The sequence below is a fragment of the Odocoileus virginianus genome, chromosome 26 (genome assembly GCF_023699985.2).
Source record: "Odocoileus virginianus isolate 20LAN1187 ecotype Illinois chromosome 26, Ovbor_1.2, whole genome shotgun sequence".
NCBI classification, from domain to species: Eukaryota; Metazoa; Chordata; class Mammalia; order Artiodactyla; family Cervidae; genus Odocoileus; species Odocoileus virginianus.
Genome location: NC_069699.1, coordinates 15,092,389 through 15,117,069, shown reverse-complemented (window position 1 = coordinate 15,117,069; position 24,681 = coordinate 15,092,389). Strand labels below are relative to the sequence as shown.

At 37.7% G+C, this 24,681-nt stretch overlaps 1 protein-coding gene and 1 long non-coding RNA gene across 3 annotated transcripts; one reads left to right on the top strand and one right to left on the bottom strand.

The window, feature by feature from the left end:
* Positions 1 to 4: 4 nt before the first annotated feature.
* THUMPD3 (THUMP domain containing 3) lies at positions 5 to 23,456 on the top strand. 2 transcript variants are annotated; one of them, XM_020906179.2, is made up of 10 exons: positions 5 to 112; positions 1,565 to 1,853; positions 3,068 to 3,145; positions 9,113 to 9,586; positions 11,843 to 11,973; positions 14,753 to 14,822; positions 17,248 to 17,363; positions 18,417 to 18,527; positions 19,274 to 19,397; positions 19,568 to 23,456. In XM_020906179.2, exons 2-10 carry the CDS (start codon positions 1,599 to 1,601, stop codon positions 19,715 to 19,717), a joined length of 1,509 nt encoding a protein of 502 aa, XP_020761838.2. In that variant the 5' UTR covers positions 5 to 112; positions 1,565 to 1,598; the 3' UTR covers positions 19,718 to 23,456. The 2 variants fall into 2 exon arrangements, with proteins under 2 accessions (XP_020761838.2, XP_020761839.2); XM_020906180.2 differs by lacking the exon at positions 5 to 112 and adding an exon at positions 131 to 271.
* On the bottom strand, positions 12,356 to 14,757 carry LOC139031227 (uncharacterized). The gene is made up of 2 exons (XR_011483646.1): positions 12,617 to 14,757; positions 12,356 to 12,527 (listed from the first exon to the last, which is right to left on the bottom strand). It is a non-coding gene; the product is annotated as an uncharacterized lncRNA (long non-coding RNA).
* Positions 23,457 to 24,681: the final 1,225 nt, after the last annotated feature.

Sequence of the window (24,681 nt, the reverse complement as noted above, 5' to 3'; positions counted from 1 at the left end):
GGTCACCGAGGCGACTTCCGGTAGCGTGACCGGGGCGCGCTAGGCCGGCGGGGTCCCGGAGCCGGAAGGGTCTACGCTGACAGCCGGTTAACCGGACGCTGGGAGTGGTCAGGTGGGGCGCCTCTGACCCTCGGCAGAGAGTAGTGACCTTCGTCTTCCGACCCGGACGGGCCACGGGCTGCATTTTAGCCCGATCTAGAGCGGATTCCTTCTCATTCCCTCTCCCTGGACTTCACGTGCTCCCCGGGATTCCTGTGATTAGGGCCCTTCGGTGGGAGTCGGGAGACGTGGGTTTCATTCCCGCCTGCGCCACTGGTTGGCACTCTGACCTTGGCTGCAAACGTCCTTTCGTGGGCTTCCGCTCCCTTATTTAGTGATTGTAAGCTCCTTAATGGCAGGATCAATAGGCCTCCCTGTTGACTCAGCTGGGAAAGAATCCGCCTGCAATGCGGGAGACCCGGCTTTGATCCCTGGGTTGGGAAGACCCTCTGGAGAAGGGATCGGCTACCCACTCCAGGATTCCGGCCTGGAGAGTTCCATGGACTATAGTCCATGGGGTTGCAAAGAGTCGGAAACGACTGAGCGACTTTCACTAATGGCCGGAACGGACTTTTATTTGTGTTAGGCACTGTCGCCTGTCCCGGGTACAGAATCGGGACAGTGTAGGAACTCTGTCTGCTTAAGTTGTTTTGGGTCACGAAACTGAAAATCTGGCGAGAACTTTTGATCTCCACCTCCCAGCTCTCTAGTTCTTCCTAGTCCACCCTGCCTCCCACTGTGCCAAATGCTCAGATAAAGGAAATTTCGCTTACAGTTAGTTTCAGATAGTTCACAGATCTCTATTGATGCCCATTCATGTATCCCAGAGCCTGTCCTGCCCTAGGCATTCAAATATTGTAATCACAAGACAGTAGATATTCAGTTAATTATTTTTTTAAATGCATGAATCACTGTCCATTTCAAAGAGGAAGATAGACATCCTTAATTAGCAAGTAGGAACTGGCAGTAATATGCCATTCTTGCATAAGTCTTTTAATAACTCTAGGAGAGAGCCATTATTCATTTCCCATTTGGCAGGTGGGGAAATAGAGGCAATGGAAAATAAACTTATTTTAGGTCATTCAACTTTTGAATGTCCAGGGCAAGAATTCAAACCCAGGTCTGAAATTCCAAAGCCCCCTGTTCTTAACTACTAGCAGAAGAAGGATTAAATGCGGAAATATTTCTAAATGTGGTCTAGCAGTTTCTGTTTTGAGCTTAACTTCTGTAGTTATGTGATGACTATCATCAAGACGGGTGATCTCAAATCAAACATTGCATGCTGTGCAAAGACTTGTCTGTCTACAATTCTTCCATAGTATCTGTTGCTTGTTTAATAATACTGTATTTTAAATCTTCCACTTTGACCCATGTTATTCAGTCCTTATAACTTTGATGAATACTGATTTGGTTATGTTGCATTGTTCTGCTAGACATCCAAATTAGATGTTTTTAATTATAGTTGAAGTAAGAGGTGATTGTATTTGGGCATTATTTCTTTTTATTTTCTGTACTACTTTTAAAGGGACTACATTCAGGATCTTGGAAGCACTGCCAATATGTCTGATGTTCAAGAAGCTACTAACCAGCTCCTGGATGTGAATCTTTGTGAGAACCAGATGTCTATACAAGTGACTGAAAGTGGCCCCAGAAGTGAGTCTGAGCATCTCCAAGTCACTATTGGTGCCACTGTGCCTACTGGTTTTGAGCAAACAGCTGCAGATGAAGTGAGAGAGAAATTGGGGTCATCATGCAAAATCAGCAAAGACCGGGGAAAGATATATTTTGACATTTCAGTGGACAGTCTGGCTCAGGTTTGAATGAAGCAATATTTAAAATGGCTTTCTAAATAGATGATTTTATGTTATGTTTACTTTCTTAATTTACAGACCTCTCTGGAATCTTTATTGCTTTTCTTTGCTCTGCCCTATTTATTTATTTATTTTTATTTTATTTATTTATTTGGCTATGCAGGTCTTAGTTGTGGGAACTCTTAGTTGCAGCATATGGGATCTAGTTCCCTGACCGGGAATAAACTCAGGTCCCCCACACTGGGAGTGTAGAGTCTTAGCCACTAGACCACAGGGAAGTCTGTATCAGGTGATTTTAAAGTATTACTGCATTTTACATTGGGTACTGATTTGTAAGTTTGCTTTATTTATTTTTCTTTTAGAATTGACCCTAATATTTCCTGAGGATCAATTCACCAGAAAAAATCCTGTGAGACTCAGGAAGAAATTCTTAGTATCTGCTATTCCTCTTAGAATTTATTTACTTTGGCATGTAGCTGAAATTTAGACTTCAATGGTGAAGCATAAAGGGAGAGATTTTTCGCTTTATCTGTGTCAAATTTATTCTTGCTCAAAAGTAATTAGGAATCACTGAAGGTGAGAAGTGAAGGTCAGCAAACTGCCATCCCTCTGGAGTAAACACTAAGCTTATCTCATTATCACATAAGCAACACGAGGGCAGGTATCGTTGCCTGTGTTTGGGGGTTTTTTTTGGTCAGCATTTCCCAAGCTCTTAGTGTCTGGCATATAGTAGACCCTGTATTTTTCATCCAGTGTTTAGTTAATAACCTCAGCAGCTTTGTAAAGAAAGGCACTATCATTATCCTCATTAATCATTAAGCTTAATAATAGGTAATTTGCACAAGGTTGCTTAGCTAATAATCACCGACTGGAGATCAGACCCTATACAGTGTACCCCAGAGAGCTGTGAAGGCAGAATAAAACCCCATTTCACTGCTCCATCTTTTCCTTCTCCCCTAACTCATGTTGCCCACAGAACACTTCTAGCTTCTAGTCTTCCATCTGTCTTTTTTCCTTTTCTATAGGGGAATAGAACCTGATGGGTAACCAAAAAGATGGGAGGATGGGGAAGTGGGAAAATTTTTAAATACAAATTATAGGTATTAGCTGCTTTAAAATCTTTGTACCTAATTTTTATATTTAAATGTTGATAGTTTATACACTTCAAAACTTGCCCAGAATTTGTCTCTTAACATTTTTTCTTTTTCCCTACCCAGGTTCATTGTCTGAGATCAGTTGATAATTTATTTGTGGTTGTTCAGGAGTTTAAGGATTACCAGTTCAAAGAAACAAAGGTAAGCTTTCCTAAACATGGAAGCTAATTTTCAGCCATCTTCCCAAAAAGATTATTTCCACTTTTCATATTCTGTGTATCATTTAGCATTACTGCTTCTTTTATAATAATAGAATACTGGGAGGCTTTTATAGTAAAATCCAGAGATTTGTTGATAATCCATCTCCAGAAGTTGCTTTTAAAAATTATTATTGCAGGGTGTGGGGAATGAGTGAGGAAGTCAACAGATACAAATTTCCAGTTAAGATAACTGAACATGGTGACTGTAGTTAATAATACTGTACTGCACATTTTCCAATTGCTCAGATAGTAGATCTTAAGAGTTGTCATCACCAGAAAACTGTTTGGTGACAGATGTTAACTAGACTTGTTGTGGTGATCATTTTCCAGGGTAAACAACTACTGAATCATTTTGTATATACCTGAAACTAAAATTATATGTTAATTATATCCCATTTTCTTTTAAAGGGGAAAGAATAATGGAACAAAGAAATAAAAATCGATATTGAAAAACAAAAAAAAATTAATATTGAAAAACAAAATCTTAACAAGAAATAGAACAAATGATTTGACTTTCTCACAAAAGAAAGGCACCTTAGATGAGCTTTGCTGATTTATATGGTTTCAAAATAGAATTGCTTCCAAGCTGTGAAGCAAGGAGCAGGCATCAGTTTGTGTCATCTACCAATAACGCTTTGTCTCACCATTCTGTTTTTGCCCTGCTTTCTTCTCTAACTTGTTTTTAGAAATAAAGCCAAAGTAATATCTAAATACTCCTTCAGTTGTTAGGACAACAGCTTTGTTCCTAACTTGTGTTTAGCATCAGATTCCTAAATATTGAGATGCTGCCTAAGCTGAAGGCTGAAAATAGATCACAGTCCAGCTTTAGTATTTTTCCACATTGCTTTTTAAAGGTCTCATTTCCAGAGTCAAATGCTTGAAAACCCTTTTCTTTCAGTTTTATTGCCTATATTAGAAATAATCTTTTTAAAACTATAATGTGCTGCCTGATTGTCTAATTTTTATTTATTGGTAACAGGTTGATTTCCAAAACATCATTCAGAAACCAGTCAAACGGATATGAACCCACAGGCTAGAAAAAAACAGACCTAAAAGAATTCAGACTGAAAATAGATGATAATTTTATTAACTAAAAATGTAACTTTTAATACTAGTTTTATAACCCTTCAGCCTTCTGATGGGCATTGCCAACCAAATCATATCTACAAAATTAGTAAATAATAGGCAGGCTGCTGACAATCTTTGCTTTTAAGTATTTCAAAATTTTACTAGCTGATTCTATACATGAATAAATGTTGACATATTTTTAAAATATGTGTCGATCTTAAATTATTGCCTCTAACCTACTAGGTATTATTAATAGTATTTTCCTCAATTACCATGTTTTTGCCATCCTGGAATTTGTATTATTTTGGGTATTCTTAATCTCTCTAATTGGAGGTGAATTTGATATTATGGAGCCAGGTTTCCAGAGCTGCCTTCTAAGTAACTGCAAAGGAGGTTACTGGTAGAAGTCCCAGAAGAAAACAGTAAGGATTAAGGTAGATTTTCAGGGACTTCCGTGGCAGTCCAGTGGTTAAGACTTCACCTTCCAATGCAAGGGGTGCAGGTTCGATCCCTGGCCAGGGTGCTAGGATCCCATGTGCCTTGCGGCCGAAAAACCAAAACATAAAAAAAACAGAAACAATATTCTAACAAAGTCAATAAAGACTTTAAAAATGGTCCACATAAAAAAAATATTTAAGAAAAATAAATAAAGTAGATTTTCAGATCTCTGCAAGAGCAACTTCTGTTGCATATGACAGTGAAAAATTGTTAAGCGCTTTGTGGACTTGAGTTGCAACATGCCCCCAGTAGAACCTTGTTTTGTTTGGCTTCTAGTTTTCATTCTGTTGACCATCAGTTTTTTCCTTTGTTGCATTATGCTTTTGCATGTCTATAAAAGCCTGTTAGTTTAGGCATCCTAATGGGTTCTCTATTTTTAAATACTCAGATGATAACATAAATTTTATTAGCTTTTTTATTAACTTTTTTTTAAAGGGTAACAACTGTGATTTAAATTGTTTAGCCAGTTTATATATGTATTTAGAACAAAATTGTAAAGATTGAAAAGATATACAGTGAAACATGTTCCTCTGTCTTCATACTATCCATTTCCCTTCTTGAAGGCAACAGTTATTACCGATTTCTTAGATATCATTCAAGAGATATTTTGTTAATATGTGTATTTTTTTTACATATTGACACAAATGGTTCAAGAGATATTTTGTTAATATGTGTATTTTTTTTTTACATATTGACACAAATGGAAGTATACTCTGCATACTGTTCTGTGTTTTTACTTGTCATGTTGGAGATCACGGCACTATCATTGTTGGATTTGACTGCATCAGTTTAATCAGTCCCATTTTAGGACATTAGGATTTTCCACACTCTTGTCATTACATCAGTGCAATGAACATCCTACATACATCCATGTACTTATTTCAGTCTGAGGGTCATTTTTCTGTTTGATAAGTTTATCCCATTGATGTTTATTGATACGACAGAAATGTTTGGTCTTGGTTCTGTCATGTTTATGTTACACACATTCAGCTTTTTAAAAATTTATGTGTTTGCTTTTTCCACGTGCGTGTGGTTTAAAATATTTGGAAAGTTTGTGTTCTTTCTCTAGCTGTTAACTTTTATAAATATAACTTCATCTACTGTTTACACAGTATTTCTTGAATTTCTACTAAGAGCAGTGATGAAGTTGGCATATTTTCTACATCTCTCCTCCCTCCCTTTCATCCTCCAGTTTTATAATTTTTCTTGGTGTTGACCCATATGCCTTTGAATCCTTTAAGTATAGTTTAAAAAACATTAGCTTTAATTTCTATCCCTTGACTTCAGGTTATAAGAGAAGAAGATACAAGTGTGCTTAAATTACCTCCCATGTTCTGTTACCTTTCCCTCCAAGGATACATCCCTTTGTAACAGTTACATTCTGTTTTGTTGTCATAATCCCTATGTTTGTTTTCATTTTAGTCTTTTTTGTTAAATTGATTATAGGCACGCTACTTGTCTTTTTGTTACAGGTTTATCTCTTGGATGGCACTGAGTTCAGAAATGTTTGTGTTTCACCTCTATACTTGATTAATCATTTGGGTTTAAAATTGGGAGTCATGCTCTCCTTCCTTAAGAGTATCATAGTGTTCATTCTCTTCTAACATGAAATGTTGTCATGGAACAGTCTGAAGCCACCCTGTTATTCCACCCCCCCCCCCCCATTTGTTGCCAGATTCTTATTATTTCCGCTTGATGCCCAGATGATTTTTTTCTTTCTTCAACCTTTAGAAGTCACCAGAATATGTCTCCTTGTTGATAATTCCTAGTTAGGACATGTCAACCTATAGAGCAATTCATATCCATTTATATTTAAGTTTTCTTGAATTACTTTTTTAATATGTTTTATTTTAAACCCCTTCATCAGGGATAAACCAGTTATACATGTGTAGGATCTCTTTTGACTGTCTTTGATGTTTTCCACTGTTCTCTAATCCTTTTAAAAATCTTTGCTCATTTTTACTGTATTTGCTTTGCTTTCCTTCACATCCCTTACTGTATTTTCAGCAGTGGCTTTTATAAGAGGTGCTCTCAATATGGTCTTCATTTTTGCAGTGGTTTTGTTTTCTCATTCCACTTTTTCTTTGAACTCGACAAGCTCCTGTTTCATCTTCTTCTGCCAGCTCCCCTCATCTTTTTCCTGCTTTTATATCTCTTCTTTGAGCTCTTATGTTGCAGAAGTATTTCCTTATTACATTTTTTTTATTTCATGTCAACATATCTCATCATGGATTCCAGTTGCTTTGTGTCAGTATCTTTTTGGTCACTGGTTGTTTTCTGCTGTTTGTTTTTCTGTCCCTTTCCTCCTTTTTTCCATTTATGTAAGTCTGGTGCTAATAAGTTTTGATAATTGCTGGTCCTTGAATGAGGGAGTTCCTTCTTGATGGAAGATTCAGGAACTGTTCCAGGCCAGCAAGAAATCCCCCTGGTTCACTGTGAAGTTCCTTCTGGCAAAAGGTTGTGGGTAAATGAGTTCTCTTCCTTCTTTTTTTAAATAGCTTTATTGAAGTATAATTTCCATACCATTTACTGAGTTCTTTTAACCATTCCTGCTCCCTAGCTGGAAGAGTTCAGGAACTTTAAGGTTATTTACTGGAGTATTTCTGCGCATCTCTATCCTTTCTCTCCAGCAAATAGAGCCTATTGCTGAGATTCCTTATTCAGCCTCCATTTCCCTCCTTTGCTGCTTTTGGAAACAAGATCCAGGGAAGCTCCCTCTTGGTGCACGCTCTTCTTCCCTGCTCTTCCAGAGAAGAATTAATTTGTTCCTCCTTTGCAGACTTCTCCCCCCTTTGCCTGAGATGTGTAGGTATTCTTCCTCAGGTGTCTTCCTACACCTCTGCTTGACCTTCCCTGCACTCAGGAATTCTTATGTTAGAACTCTTATGTTCTGATTCTAGGTTTAACAGATACCATGTAGATTCTGTTACTATAGAGTTGGCATTTCTGTTGTTCCTTTTCTTGTTGTTTTGGTTTGGGTTTTTTTTCTTTTCTTTTTGGCCATGCCATGTGGCATATGGGATCTTAGTTTCCTAACCAAGGATTGAACCTGCATCTCCTATATTGGAAGCTCAAAGTCTTAACCACTGGACCACCAGGGAAGTCCCTGCATTTACCTTCTGAGAGGAGCCTTGGTAATGAACCTAATAACTTTAGATGATGCTTAGTTATGTAAAAAAAATAAAATGAGACGAAGAGTGACTTGAGAGCAGAGTAGGTCTCTCAGAGGATGTGCTTTGAAATTGCTGTTGAATAATGAAAAGGGTACCAGCAGAGCAGAGAGGCCATGTGAAGCACATACCTTCTCATCTGAAGCAGAGGTGGGAAGCTTGGGAGATGATCCTTACATGGTGTAAGAAAAGAAACATAGACAGGAGTTGGGTCATTTGGGCTTTTTAAGGAATTTAAATTTTGGATGTAATAAGCTGTTAAGGTACTTTACACATGATCAGATTTACTTTTTTAACAAATAACTATAGATACTATTTAGATACTGGATAGATACCTTTTTTTTTTCCACTTATTTTTATTAGTTGGAGGCTAATTACTTTACAGTATTGTAGTGGTTTTTGCCGTACATTGACATGAATCAGCCATGGATTTACATGTGTTCCCCATCCCGATACCCCCCTCCCGCCTCCCTCCCCATCCCAATCCCCCCCTCCCGCCTCCCTCCCCATCCCATCCCTCTGGGTCTTCCCAGTGTACCAGCCCCAAGCACTTGTCTCATGCATCCAACCTGGGCTGGTGATATGTTTCACCCTTGATAGTATACTTGTTTCAATGCTGTTCTCTCAGAACATCCCACCCTCACCTTCTCCCACAGAGTCCAAAAGTCTGTTCTGTACATCTGTGTCTCTGTGACCAATACAGTATACTAACTCATATATATGGATAGATTCCTTTTTAATTTTTAAAGTTTGGGTTTTTTTCTTTTCAAAAATAGTATGTATACACAGCACACAATTAAATAGGAAGTCAGTCATTGAAAGGTCTGCTGACCTCCCCTGTGTTTCATCCACCCACTTCCCCTCCCTGGAGGTAACCACTGTTAATAGTTCCTTATTTGTTTACATTTTAATCTGGAAGCCCAGCTTCTGATCTACCATTCTGTCTTGTATTATTCTGTAGTGGCCTTAATTTGTATAAATCTTAATACTCTCAATTAAGACTCTAATTTCCTCAGTTACAGGCATTATATTATTTATTCTTTTGTCCTGTTCTCCTACCACCCCCAACATAGCAATTAATGTAGTCCATAGGCAAAGTAGGAGTTTATTTGTTCAATTAAAGTGGTGAGAAATGAATGAAATTAATGGATTTCATTCTCTGTCTTTTATAGGAAGAAGTTCTAAAGGATTTTGAGGACCTGGCTGGGAAGCTTCCATGGTCAGACCCCTTAAAAATATGGAAAATTAACACAAGTTTCAAGAAAAAAAAAACAAAGCGCAGAAAGATAAATCCGAATTTAAGTAAACAGAAGATTGATAATGGACGAGGAGACACAACAGTTGAGAAGGATGTTAAAGAATTCACTAACAGTGTCTCAGATTCACAGATCTTAGACTGTTATGAAAATCCAGCCGTCAAAGAAGAGGTATCAACATTAATAGGTGATGATTTGACATCTTGCAAAGATGAGACTGAGGAAAACTCAAAAGAAGAAGCTGATCCTGAAGTGCTGAAGTTTAGAGTCACATGCAACAGGGCAGGAGAGAAACACTGCTTTTCCTCAAATGAGGCAGCAAGAGATTTTGGGGGTGCTGTTCAAGATTATTTTAAGTGGAAGGCTGATATGACCAACTTTGATGTGGAGGTAAGTGCATGTTCTTACTGTGATGATTCAAGAAGGTTGTCATAACAAATGTGTAGAACTTTCAAGACTAACTTAGTCTTATGGACAATTAAACTGAGGTGACAAAGTTAATGGGGTATCATAATAAAAGTATGGGCAATGGAGACAGAGCTAAACCCAGATTTCTACTCCATAATTGTGTAGCTTTGGACAAGATATTCTGTCTGAGCCTCTATTTCAAATTGGAGCCAAAAACACTTTATACCTATGTGTCCTAAAGGTTAAATGAGATTATACTTTTGAAGTATCTGGAATGATACCTGGTCTGTAGTACATGCTCAATATGTGGGAGAGCTATCGAGACTTGAGTTTTCTTATTTCTAACCTAGTGCTTTTTCTAACATGGTGTGGATGTTCAGATTATGAAATTCAAAAGAATTAAAGCAACTGTTTTGTTGTGTGTCTTGGTTGCAGACTTTGCTACTGAAGTGGAGTATATTTTTAAAACAAACCTTGACCTTCTAAAATGAGGACATCATTGCTAATACTCCTCCTGGAGCCGGCTCTCCTCTTTCTTAAATTGTGCTATATTCCCAAGCTCAGATCCTCCGTTTTAACATGCTCACTCTCCTTGGTCTCAATCTTCTGCTGTATGGGTGATTCACACGTGGGCCATACTGACTAATCTTTCCATCTCCAACAGTTTAAAGGCCTCTAGCAGCTGATGTTTTTACCAAGGGGTCGTTTACTGTTGCTTTAGGGACACTTGAATCTGGGCAAGTCGTTATTCTCTCTTTTATTTTTGCATATCAAGTTGGAAGAACAATTCCTACTCCTTTTTCTTTGTAACAGCTGTTATGATGATGAACAGACTAACTAGAACAGTGATGTCCAGAAGTTAGCAGAAGGGCTCAGAGGACAGATTCAGGAGCTGTACTGCCTCGGTTTATTTATTTATATTATTTGGCTGTCCTGGGTCTTAGTTGCAGCATGTGGGACCTTTGGTTGTGACATGTGAACTCTTAGTTGCAGCATGCCCGATCTAGTTCCCTGACCAGTAATGGAGCCTGGGCTCCCTGCTGTGGGAGCTCAGAGTCTTAGCCTCTGGGCCACCAAGAAAGTCCCACTGCTGCTGCCGCCAAGTCGCTTCAGTCGTGTCCGACTCTGTGCGACCCCATAGACAAAAGCCCACCAGGCCCCCCCCCTCCCTGGGATTCTCCAGGCAAAAACACTGGAGTGGGTTGCCATTTCCTTCTCCAATGCAAGAAAGTGAAAAGTGAAAGTGAAGTTGCTCAGTCGTGTCCAACTCCTAGCGACCCCATGGACCACACTACCTGGGTTTAAATCCCAGTTTATGAGCTGTATGACTTTCGGCAAGTAAAAGTGACCTCTTTGTGTCTTAATTTCCTTATCTATAAGAGGAGGAGGATAATATCTAGCTCAGAGGGGGTGGATATGAAATGAGGTAACAAATACAAAGTGTGTAGAACAGTGGTTTGCATAGAGCTAGGTAAGTGTTAACTGCTGCTGTTGAGATCATGATGAGGAAATTTGAGGTGGAAGATGGGAGAACACATTCTTGTTTTATTTGAATAGTTTATATTTAACTGTGTGTTAGAAAAACTATAACGAGGACCAAAAAAATTCTTTCACAGGCATTACTTGTAAGTCAAGTTTTTTAAAAGTACTAAGAAAATAATAGGTGTTAAAGCATATGTGGCCTGGCATTAACACTTGGTTAATCTAAATGAAGGTTATACTTAAGAGTTCATTGTGCCAGTATTCTTGTAAGCATTTCTATATGTTTGGAATTTTTTCTCCCAACGTTAAAAATGTTTTAAATGCATTTTAGAAGCCTGGAAACCTTCAAAATATGTTTCTCTTATAAAAATCGAAGGAAATCTGGTTATACCTAACTTGGGAAAACAGTGAATCAAAAGGAGAATAAAATAATTCTAAAATAGCATGTACTTAAATGATTTCCTTTATATGAAGCTCAAAAAAAGACAAAATAATTTATCATGATAGTGGTCAGATTAATGACAGTTTGGGCTTGGTACCGACTGAGAGGGCAGGAAAAACTGTCTTTTTCTGGGTGGTGGTTACACAGCATGTGTATGCCGAAACTCACTGCACTACATACTTAGGATTTGTGCATTTTACTGTATGCAAGGTATACCTCAGTAATAAAGTAACAGAAATTAATGAAGCCTCAAATTTTAAAATCTTATTTGAACTCTCTTAAAGCTATTTTATTCTGTCTTATTTTATTTGTAGGTTCTTTTGAATATCCATGATAATGAAATTGTTGTGGGCATTGCATTGACAGAAGAGAGTCTCCACCGAAGAAATATCACACATTTTGGACCCACAACTCTTAGATCTACTCTTGCCTATGGGATGCTCAGGTAAGAGAATGCATTAGCCTTGTAGGTTCAGGTGACACTTTGCTTTGAATTTTCCCTTCAAAATTTTTTGTGAGGTACAGTGTTAGAATCTTGTGGATAAAGAACAAGATAAAATGTTAAAGATCTTTTTCTTTGTATCCAGTGTTGATTCCTTGAGATTCTGAGAAGATCACTTAATTAATATCTCAATTTTCTTGATTTAAAATGAGAATGATAGTTTTCATCTGCCTTTTGCATGTAGTTGTCACATCTCTGTTTAGAAAGGATATATGCCATGTTGGGAAATAGAACAAATTTTGTTCTGTTTCATTTCTGTGCAATGAAGCAGATGGATAGCAGAGATTTCATAAATGTGTACAATGTATAAATGAACACAGAGAGCTTTTACTTATATGTTAAAATTTTATACTCACAGAAACCCAGGAATCATCCTGAAATTTTCTACTTTTCAAAGAACAAAACAGCTTGCTTTCTTCTTTGCCTGTTTCCCTTTGACTGGGTGTTTCTTTCCACCACTAGGACAAGATGTCTTCTCTAGGTTTCTGTTCGCCAGACTGCAAAATAGGTTTGATGTGAGACTTAAAGGATTATGAGTGAGGAATAAATGCAGAAACAGATGCAAAATACCTGTTACATACAGTACCTGGCATGCCTGGTAGTTAATTCTATTTCCTTGTCTTCCAGTCTTTGCTTCCTCTTTTCCCCTGCTCATCCTTGGAATCCTAGTTCAACACAACTGGAGCCTGTCAATTCAGTGACAACAGTAGGAAAACTGGGCCCATTTGATTAAGGAAGAGCTCCTAGTCATCATTTACTTAACAAACATTTATTATCTCCTGAAGGTATTATGGTAGGAGCCAGGAATATAGAGAGTTATTACGGGTACAACTGTTAGAAACCTAAATAAGCTAGTTTAAGATTTAAAAAAGTGATGATTGTGTGGGAGTGGGAATTAATGGCAAAATACCGAGATGTCTTGGGGAATCCACAGAAAAACTGATAGCCATGTCTTAAGAAAAGTAGGATCCTGGTCTTAGAGAAAACCACCAGAAACCTAGATAGTCACTTTTATCTCCCCTGGGAGCCCATGGGCTCTTGCCTCTACTTCTCTCTATAAATGGCTCCCCCTCATCTAAATTTATATGTTTCCGATTTTAAATAATCAGTTTCTAGCTGTTTGTTCCCAACTATTAGAAGGAGAATCTGATTGACATAGTTTCGGTCATGTGTTTGCTCAGACCCAGCAACAGTGGCTGGGAGTACAGAGTTGCTTACGCCCAAGAGGGTTGCCAAGGATTCTGTTGCTCTGTGTTTTGAGGGGCAGGAACGGGGAAGTAGAGCTGGACAGTTCAGTTCAGTTCAGTTCAGTCACTCAGTGGTGTCAGATTCTGCAACCCCATGGACTGCAGCACATCAGGCTTCCCTGTCCATCACCAACTCCCAGAGCCTACTCAAACTCCTGACCATTGAGTCAGTGATGCCATCCAACCATCTCATCCTCTGTTGTCCTCTTCTCCTCCCGCCTTCAATCTTTCCCAGCATCAGGGTCTTTTCAAATGAGTCGGTTCTTTGCATCAGGTGGCCAAAGTATTGGAGTTTCAGCTAAAGCATCCGTCCTTCCAATGAATATTCAGAACTGATTTCCTTTAGGATTGTCTGGTTGAATCTCCTTGCAGTCCAGAACTGTGGTGTTGGAGAAGACTCTTGAAAGCTCGACAGGTGTTACAATAAGAATCCAGTATTAAAGCAACTATGGTGATTTAGTCACTAAGTTGTGTCCAACTCTTGCGACCCCATGGACTGTAATCTGCCAGGCTCCTCTGTCCATGGGATTCTCCAGGCAAGAATACTGGAGTGGGTAGCCTTTCCCTTCTCCAGGGAATCTTCCCAACCCAGGGATCAAACCCAAGTGTCCTACATTGCAGGCAGATTCTTTACCAACTATAAAGCAACTATACTCCAATACAAATTAATTTAAAAAAGGAGTCCAGTGTTAGTCCCCAGGAATATCAGTTTTGTGAGGAAGAACCATAATAGAATGTGGAAAGAATAGCAGGACAAAAGAAGGAAAGAAGAACCTTGTCACCTGTCTGAGGAGGAGATATTACATAGAGGCGGTAACATTTAAGCCACTGACTGTAATGCCTCTAATTCTGACTCTGTCACCTATTAGCTTTGCATCCACAGATGGATGGGTCAGCTTATCTGTAACTGAGAATAATAATAGTAACCTATCTCACAAGGCTGTTAAAAGGATTAAAAGAGATAATGCATGCAAAGAACTTAAATCCATGCCTGGCAAATACTAAGAGCTGAAAGCTAAAGTAGTTATTTTAATAGCAACCTTTATTGTCTTTAAAAGTAATCAGGGAAGGAATACTGAATGAGTAATTGCCAGTAAACTTGTATTCATACATGTTGTACTTGATATGTTTGAGTTTTCAATGTAACAACACAAGTTTATATACAAAATAACACCTCTCTTCTAAAAGTATATGAGCGCGCATGCGCGCGCGCACACACATGAAAAGATATACAAGCCAAATTCCATTCAAAGTGAAAGAGATTTTGGTTGATAGAGGACTTTTAGTTAGGTGTAATTTTTTTAAGTGCAAGGATATAGACTCAACATATAGTTACAAATTTATCTTTAAAATAAATTCTGATTGTTGTTTCTTCAGGCTGGCATAACAGATCTGTGATCTGACATCATCAGGAATAGTCATTGTGGGTGTCTTGGCTGTTGACGTCTGTTCACATAGGCTGTTTTCTTCTCTAGGCTCTGTGCACCTCAGCCCACTGATATAATAGTTGATCCGATGTGTGGAACAGGGGCAATACCAATTGAGGTAATAACTCTTCTTTAGCTTTTAGATAAGAAAGTGATGCATCCACAATGTTCTAGAACTGATGGGTAATGACCAAGGTTAAGTCCATGGACCCAAGATTTGAGTGAATTATACTAGTAAAGCTGGAACTTTTGTGATAAGGATGTAGCCACTTAATACAAATAGCCAAGGACTAGGCTTTAGCTTTGGAGAAGGAAATGGCAACCCACTCCAGTGTTCTGGTCTGGAGAATCCCAGGGACACGGGATCCTGGTGGGTTCCCGTCTATGGGGTCGCACAGTCGGACACGACTGAAGCAACTTAGCAGCAGCAGCAGCAGCAGGCTTTAGATTAGAAATCATGTTTATTCACTGGATTACAGAGGAGGCTGAGAATTACAAACTGATGAGTCCCATTTCTTTAGACAAACAGGTAGACTTGAACAGAAAAGATAATTGAAAGCACAAGCATAAACTGGAAGAGGGCATTTAATCTCTATAAAGTGAGATTATGTTTCTTAATCCACTTAGGTTCTTGAGGGAGTAAGTATAGTGGTATGATGGGGAAACCTAGGAACATTATTTAGGTTTTTTAGGATGTTTAGTAAGGTTACAAAGTTTAAAAAAAAAAAAAATAGCATCACATTGAGAGGACTCAAAAACTACCTAAAGCAAAGCAAGAAATGGAAAGACATTTTCTAAGTGGAGAACATTTAACAGGAGAGTTTGCTTGAATCATTGTTACTGATTCAATATTATCTAAATAATAATTGAGAAGAGGGCACGCCCAGTAAAATTGCTTAAACTTGTGAAACATAGCAAGTTCTTAAATATAGTATATGTAAAGCCAGTGGGAAGAAACTTTAGGGAGATACCACAGATTCTGAGTGAGCAGAAACTGGACACATAAACAAGTCCAGAGCAACCTACAAAGGGAAAAATAATCCAGAGTGCAGTTAGGAAAGGACATCTGCCATCTGGGAATTAGGAAGGAATTCACAGTAGTCCAGATGATTGCTGTTTTCTGCTAGTATCAACTAGAGAAATTTACTCTGGCTCAGGAGCCACACAGAGGAAAACCAGTTGTTGTCGCAAAGAATTCTGGAAACAAAGCAGTGTTCTTCAGCTTTAAACCATGATGTGTCTGTTGCCTGGAATAGCAGTGAAGGTCAATACATGTCAAGAAATACACAACAGGGCTAGAAAGAGACAGTCCAGAAGAGCCCCCGGCACCGCTGATAAAAAGAAAATGTTTGAGGCCTTTCCATGTAGGGGTAGACATGAGAATGTCAATGTAGAAAAACCTAGGCTGATATGAGATCAAAATGAATGAAATTATGAAAGGAATTGACAGGTTATATAGACAGTTTGTTCACCAAAGTCTAAAATATTTAATTTAGAATACTCCCTCAAAACTTGGAAGTACTACAAAACCCTTGTCTTTCAGGAGCTGAAAATCTATATAAATAGGTTTAGAAGAAAAAATGAATATTGGGCAATCAGAAATCACCTGAGGCTTTCATCAAACTCTTCATCAATCTCCCAACATCACCCTTCTCCATTACCCTCAAGGGTCTGGGGAAAAGAAATAGCTGTGAAGCACTGTGTCCATGGATGAGGGGGTATTACTCCTTACCAAGGAAGAGGTGCTGTTGTTCGTCCCTAAACCGAGGGCAGAACTGTTTGTGCTTTCATGTCAGAAACCTGTTAATCTGCACAGAACATTGTTCGTGCGTAGGGCAGTGTCTCACCTCACTGCACAAATAATACGAAAAGCTCAGGGTTTATGTTCCGTTGACATATTTTTAATTAAACTTACAAAATCCTTTCAAGAATATAGTGGTTATCATTCAAAAGCCCATATAATGAAGATTACAGTTCATTTAAATTCTTAAGTATTCGTTTCTCAGATTATATAAAAATCCCATAATCACAGAAGGGTATAGGTTGGTCAGTTTGATTTGGTTAGCTTTTTCAAAGTACATTTACAGTCTGCAAGGCCTCCCGTGTGCTGGGAGTGCTGGGTGGAGGATACCAGACCTGCCCTTAAGGAGTTCCCAGACTTGCTGAGCAGCGGATCGGTACAGAGGTGTGAAAAAGGGAGCAAGTGCAGTGGCAGATAGATGTACAAAGTGCTTTTGGAGAGGCAAATGAGAGGCAGCTTGGAGAGCTGGGGTTGAGTCAGAGGGCATGATGTTGGAGCTGGGACTTCAAAGATGAGTAACAGTTGAGCAAACAGAACAGCAGGGAGGGTGTTTCAAGCAAGGGAAGTAGAATGTTGACAGCACGCAGTGTTTCGCCACTTTAGAAAAGCATTGGACTATTGACTGGCATTGTCTTGAATATTGACAAATGGTTGAACTGATTTTACTTTTAATCATTTTGGGGTTATTTTCTTTTTTTTTTGCAGTTTGCTAGTTGTTTTAATATATACTCTTGTATTTTAGGGGGCTACAGAATGGTCTAACTGTTACCATATTGCTGGTGATAATAATCCATTGGCTGTGAATAGAGCTGCAAATAACATCTCATCTTTATTGACCAAGATCCAAGTTAAAGAAGGGTAAAAATTCAAGATTTTGTAGCATCACTTAAACTTAGATAATCAAGTTTCATATTGGCTTATGAATTAATATAACCACTGCATTGTGACATTATAACCAAATATACTGTGAGATTCCATTTAAATTTTAAGTTGATTGAAACTAATCTATATTTTTAAAATATTTTAACTATAATTTCCCTTACCCTAATGCAACTATTTAAATTTCTAGCTTCCTTCTTATTTCTATATCTTCTTTTCCCCATAAAAGAATTACATAGATTCATTTTAATTTTCTAAGTTTTCCATTATGCGTGCAGGCATCCAGCTGGGGACTTAACAGAGGCACAAGCGATCTTTTCTCTGGAAATGTTTTATTAAGTAGGTTATGTAGTATGGAGAAGGCACCCCATGCAGGGGTGAGAGAAAGGGCCTTAGCTGTCCTCCTAGGTCTCAGGGAAGAGGAAGGAGATGGCAGTGGTGCCCTTTTGTCTGAAACTTAATTGAATACAAACAAGGAACTCAATCTTGAGCTAAATGTTACAGGAATTAGAGAAATCCAGGGGGAAAAGTCACCTAATACCAAATATTTGTCTATCCCACCCATATAATCTTCAGTGTCTTCTTATTAGTATGCTTCAGGACCACTTTTGATGATTATAGTCTTACAGGACCACGTGTATCCCAAGATTTGATTCATTCATAACTCAGACTTTATAATCATTTTCTCATTTCAAAATCTGTTCTTATAAAACAAGTTTATAAATATGAATTTATATTTAATATGAATTTATAAAAATCATATTAAATACTAATATTTTCTTATGCAATTAAAGCTGAAAATCAGTCAACTAATTTCTTAGTTTATTTGTTCTTACATATTGTCATTATAACTGTTTTAGCTTATGATCTGTGCTTGCCACATACATACTACCTTAAAAATTTTTACTAAGTTGCAGATGTTGTCACTGATATCGTTTTAATTCTTGGATACTATAACAGTCTCTTGACAAAGTCTTTTTTTAATTTCGTTCTTCAGGATATGTTGAAGCACCTTTTCTTTTGTCCCCACAGCAAACTGTCCTTGGGCTTGCCCATAGATACTATTCAGTGGGATATCTGCAACCTGCCACTAAGAACTGGCTCTGTAGACATAATTGTAACAGACATGCCATTTGGAAAAAGGTGAGACGTAAAAAATGAGTTTTATTTTCATTTGTTATTACCCACATGTCTTCTAAATCTGTTGTATTTTCTTTGAGCTTATTCTGTCAGAAATCTTCAGTTTCTTTTAGGAGACTCAGAATAGGTTTTTACTTCCTTTAACAATATGTTCACCCGTTTCTTCTGAGAAGTCAGAAGTGTATTAACTACACTTTGATCCTGACCATCACAGGTTCATCCACTTTGTAGCCCATTACTGAATTACATTAATACTTCAGAGAAAGGTTGAGAAAATCTCAGGATGTTTTTTAATCAGTAGTTTATGTGGCTACCCGTTTCAGCTAGTAAAGAACCTGCCTGCCAATGAGGGAGATGCAGGTGTTGGGTAATCTTCCCTGGGTTGGGAAGATCCCCTGGAAAAGGAAATGGCAACCCGCTCCAGTAGTCCATCATGTTGTAGACTCAGACACCACTGAGCATACATGCAGTTTGGTTTATAACTGCTTATACTAAGACAACCTGTATAACTATTATAGTTGTTTCTTTTTCCCTTAACCAGTTCACCCCATTCAAGATTCTAAGCAATTTACTAGTCTGATCATTTATTTCATTGACACATAATGGCAAAGGTGTGGTTTTAAAAGGCAATTTTTTTCATACTTCAGGATTTTCTTATTGCAATGAATTTTTAATAACTTCTCATTTCATACAGTCCTAGCCACTTACCTTTTGCAAAAGCAAGTGACTTATTCGACCTCCTCTTATAGGATGGGCTCCAAGAAGAGAAACTGGAACCTTTATCCAGCTTGCCTGCGGGAGATGAGCCGTGTCTGTAGGCCAGGGACAGGCCGAGCTGTACTACTGACTCAGGACAAGAAATGCTTTGCCAAGGTGCTGTATGTTATCACAAAACCTCAGCCTGTGACAAATTTAGGACCTTTTTAACTAGACTTGGGGGTATTTGAGGATATATTTTCTCTTCTCCCAGTGTTTCTTACTAAGACCTCTGGCTGGTAGAGAAGCAGTTATCCGCTAATTACTTTCTTTTTGTGTATACACAGGCATTATCTGGAATGGGACACCTATGGCGGAAGGTGCATACCGTTTGGGTCAACATAGGGGGTCTTCATGCTGCAGTTTATCTCCTGAAACGTACACCTCAAAGTTTTGTTCATCCTTCAGAACAAGATGGAGAAAGATGTCCTTGGTAATACAAAGATCAAAAATGATTAATAATATCTGTGCTTCCTGACACTGAAAATATCAGGACAAAGAACTTGCTTTGAGAGAAAAAATAGTATTAATCAAAGATTTGGTATAAATCTCTTCACCATAGTTAGGAAAAGGTATACATGGAATGTCTTATAAGAAAGAAGAGCTTTTCTTTGGTGCTGTTTGAAAGGGGTAGTTGAGCAATTAGTACTTTTCTTAAAAGGCTTTAAAGATGCTAAGCCTACTAAAATGCCCCAGGATTTGGGTTTAGAACATTTTCAGGCTTTGTAACAGTTCCTGTTTTCCACTGTAGGTGGAAGGCTACTCTGGCCTCATGGAAGGGCAGAGAGCCTAAACAGAGCATGAGGTTACATTTCATTGTCTGTGCAGCTTTGCTGTTTAGTTGCTCAAGTTTTTTACCTAGGTTTCTAAAAATGAAGCATTATGCTTTGTAAAATAGTGTTTGTTCCATGACAAGCTAGATCTTATATAAGTCTTATATAAGACTTATAGTTTACTATCTGCCTTAAAAGTTATAACATCAGTGAATAAGATTAACACATTTAATCTGAAGATATTAGATAGTCCTATTTGTAAATAGCAGCAAATACAATGGTAGATCAAAGAAGGGACCAACAAGCCATATTTAAAGAAATTTTATTTTTTTTTTTCAATACATAAAGGTGAAGCTTTTCAAAATCAGACATAAGTCTGTCAAAGTGTTTTTGTTGGCTTCTCTGAAGGACTAGAGAACTGATGAATTAAAGACTTCACGCCAGTCCTTCTGTTTTCCTCAGTCACTGTGCGCCGTGCTGAGTCGCTCAGTCATGTCCGACTCTGTGACCCCATCGACTGTAGCCCTTCCAGGCTCCTAGCCCATGGGGATTCTCCAGGCAAGAATAAGAATACTAGAGTGGGTTGCCACACCCTCCTCCAGGGGATCTTCACGACCCAGGAATTGAACCAGTCTCTCCTGCATTGCAGGTGGACTCTTTACCAGCTGAGCTACTGTATTTGCTTTTCTAGTTGCAAAAAGTCCTTCCCAAAACAGTAGAAAATGAAATAACCTAAAAATTAAGTCTTGTGAAACCAGTGCTTCCCTGGGACAGATTAGATGTGGAGTTTTATGTGGGACTCTGTATTCAGTTTATTTTGGAGTTTCTGGCTACATTCAGCTTAGATTTTTCAGTACCATGTTAGTTACATAAACAGTGCTATTCATAATTAACTTCTGATGTCTCATCTAGAATAAAAGGACAGTATTTATTTCCTTTGAAAGAAAAGTTCAGATTAGCGGCATAATCCACAGTCCTTATATGGTTTCTCTCTGATATACCTCCCATTTGAGTTTGAATTGGAAATGAGACATTTATAAGGGTCTTATATCCTAGACTGGAGTTTCTACCATCATCAGAATGCACAGCTGCACTATTATAGGTTCAACAAAAAAATCTTTCACCTCTGACAAAATAACTGTTCAAACCTCTTAAAACTGTTGGTCCACAGGACTAATTAAAAACACGCCTGTTTTCTTTGCTGCTTACCAAGTGCCTGACGCACTTACCTACCAGCATGTACATTTAATATTTGTTGAACATACGGACATTTTTGCATATTGGCTGTTTTTGAGTATATCAAATTTGTGCTGGATCTATCATAGCTTTAGTTCTATTAAATACCATTATAAAAACATGAACAGATTGGTTTAAGATGATATAAGTATGTAGTGAACACGGTAATAGTTTGTCATCTTCCTCCCTAGTATTGTTTTGTAATCTGGTGACAGGAACAGGAAATGTGCTACGTGAGGGATTCAGAAAAGCTGATAATGAGTTATATATGACACTGTCACCTACTAGTTGTGTAATCTTGGTTTTTAACTTGAAGTGGGCCTCCTGCACCAAGGTAATGTAAAAAGATGGGGAAGGTAATCTTAATAATCTGAACAAAAACTGACTTGAGATAATGGACCAGACATTCAATATATTTTAGAGGGGGGAGAGAAAAAACAGACATTGAGACAAATTTTTTAGGTTTAATGAAAGGAAAGGAAGATGGTTATCTCTCAGAGACTGACCATATACTAGTGGCTAGAGAGGGAAACATTTGTTTAAACATTTCTTTTCAAATTGTAGTAAGAGTTTTAGAAAATTTTAGATTCTTAACATACCAATGTCAGACTTGGTTCAAGTCTGCACTACAAGGACTGCAGACTGAAAAAAAGGGAAGTATTTTAAAAGGTCTGTAAAATACCTAAAGTACATTAATGCCCACAAGTGCATATTATTAGTGAGTCAGGCAGAGAAAAGCCTTTTCCAAGTTCAGGTGAGGTGTTATGCAAGAATATAAAGTTTGAAAATTCTAGGACAAAAAATCAAATTATTGTACCTTGGTTACATTTTTAAGTTCAAGAGAAACTCTCCTGTACCAAATTTTAAATGTGCACAATGTGGAAAAAAACTGTTAAGAAGCTTGCTGTATCAACCCTCATACCTTTAAGGCTAACACATATACCAATCAGTTATGAAGTAACAACTGTTTAATTATATATTTCATGATGAAAGGAATTTTTACTGGAAAGGAGAATGGTGTTTTTGTTTTTCTCAAGCCCAAATTTTGAATTTCCAACTGTCTACTGTTACTTGCCCTTTTTCTGTATGTTCTACTAAAAACTCAACATGAACCTCTTTCCCCACTAAAACCTGCTCCCTGTCCTAACATGCCCATCCTCCTAGTAATCTACATTTAACTCTGGGAGCCACTGTAAACTACATTGACATATTTGACAGGTCTGAATGTTTATATATATACTATGCTATAGCAGGTTTCTTCTCAGGAACCCTTTACATTCTTAAAAATTCAGGGCCCCAAGTAGCTTTGTTTACCAGTATCTTACCATATTAGATTAAAACAAGAAAAAAGATTTCGGTAACAAATATGTAACATTAACATATTCATGGAAGAAACTCTTTTCCACAAAGACTGGCATGGTTGTGTATTTTTGCAATTCAGTTCTCTTAAATCTCTGCCTTAATATAAGAAGGCAGTACTAGAAGCTGGATTTTTATTTTCTGCATTCAGTTGGTTGAAATGTTACTTATCTGCAATTTTGTTATTTTATGTATTGCCTATGTGGAAATTACTGGCTCACCTTAGTTACAGAAATATTCCAAGTGTTGGCCCAGCTTATTACATAGTAGCTAAAATCATTAACATTAAAAAAACACTAAGTACTGAAAAGATGTCAAGCTCCTTAAGTTTTCCAAAAGTTCTACTTTTCACTTCCAAATTTGAAATTTTATCACTGACAAATACTGTCAGTTGTTTTCCCTGAAAAGCTCACCTCCATCATACTCAGAAAAATGTCTGCAAAACAGCCAACTCTGACAACAGAAATTTGACAGTCAAAAATTGGTGTTCTAAGAAAACAGGAGCTAATTCAGCCTGCAACCAGGGTACTTTAGCATGCAGCAGAAGCACCATATATAAACTTTCCATTTCATCACTTACGTTTTTGGCCCAGATTTAAATAATTTTACTATTTTCACAAGGACATCATTAAATGAAACTATGACCACTACACTGCAAATGGGTATCAGTAAAGAATGACTGCTAAAAAAAAAAAGAATGCTAGTTTGGTGCCACTGTATTATGCCAAATGCTGGCAGATTTAGCCACCTTTTGCTTTTCAACATTAGTGAAAATATCGGAATAAACTGAGATTTTAAAGTTATTCAACACTTTGTCTAAGGAAATGTGTTTATTCTGCGTCACGTGGGACAGTCTGATGCTGTTACTGATAACTAAAAGCAAAATAACAAGCTCAGCCATGTTTGTAGATTCATCCACTGTAAGGTGTTAAGTGTATTTCTATGGATGAGATTATTCACACACAACACACTTCATTCATGTCTGACCACAAATCTTACACTGCACTGTTAGAGTAGCACTACCATGATTTTTTATTTTTCATCCCACATATACTCAGGAGCATTAACTATCTGTAAAGTTTCTCTACTACCATGTATGTATGTTCCTTCAGCCAATGCCATATAGTAACTTGTCCTTTAATATACTTCAGTAGATTTTTATTATAACCAGTCTTTTAAGCCAATAATTCATTCTTAAATAAGAAAATTATAAATTGCTTTGAGTAAATTTGTATTCTAAAATTGTAATTCAATATAACAGTTTCTAAGTTGTGAGAAAATATTTAAAACCTTATTTCACAACAAGACAACAGAATGTATTCATGTTCATGCTTAGGCACAAAGACTACAGGATTTTATAACAATTGATAATCCTGAGGTTTGCTGGACGTTTGAAGGTAGAACCTAAAGAGTGAGTTAACGTCTATAGATGCAGACATTCATACTTAAACCTACCACCTTAGGAAATCATAGAAACTTGAAGAATATACAGCACCATTCAATTAACATCAGGGATGACATCATCACATATCATGTAGGCTCTATGCCCTTGTGAGAGAATAAGTTTAAAAGGTTAATGAGTTGAAAAGGTTAAGTTTCATTTTAGTATAGTTTGTCCCCTATATACAAATGAGTTTTGTTCTGAGAGCACATTGGTGAGTCTAATTTGTTCGTAAGTATAACAAAGTTAGCCTAGGTACCTAACTAACACAGTTGACTATATCGTACTATACTGTAACAGGTTTATACTTTTCACAGAAACATTAATACATAAATGTTTTTAATCATAATACAGGACCCTTTAAAGTACAGTAACACAGTACAACAGCTGGCATAAAGGGCTGGCATCGAGGGAACAGGCAAGAGTTACTGACTGGAGGCGGGAGAGGAAGTGGGATAGTAAAGCGGAAGGTTATCAGCAATAGGAGATGGAAAGCAAGCTGTAATTTCCCTCGTACCTGACCTGGATGGCACAAGTTCTGTTTCCTTGCTGGATTCAATTCTATCTGAATAGCACAGATTCTGGTTCTTTG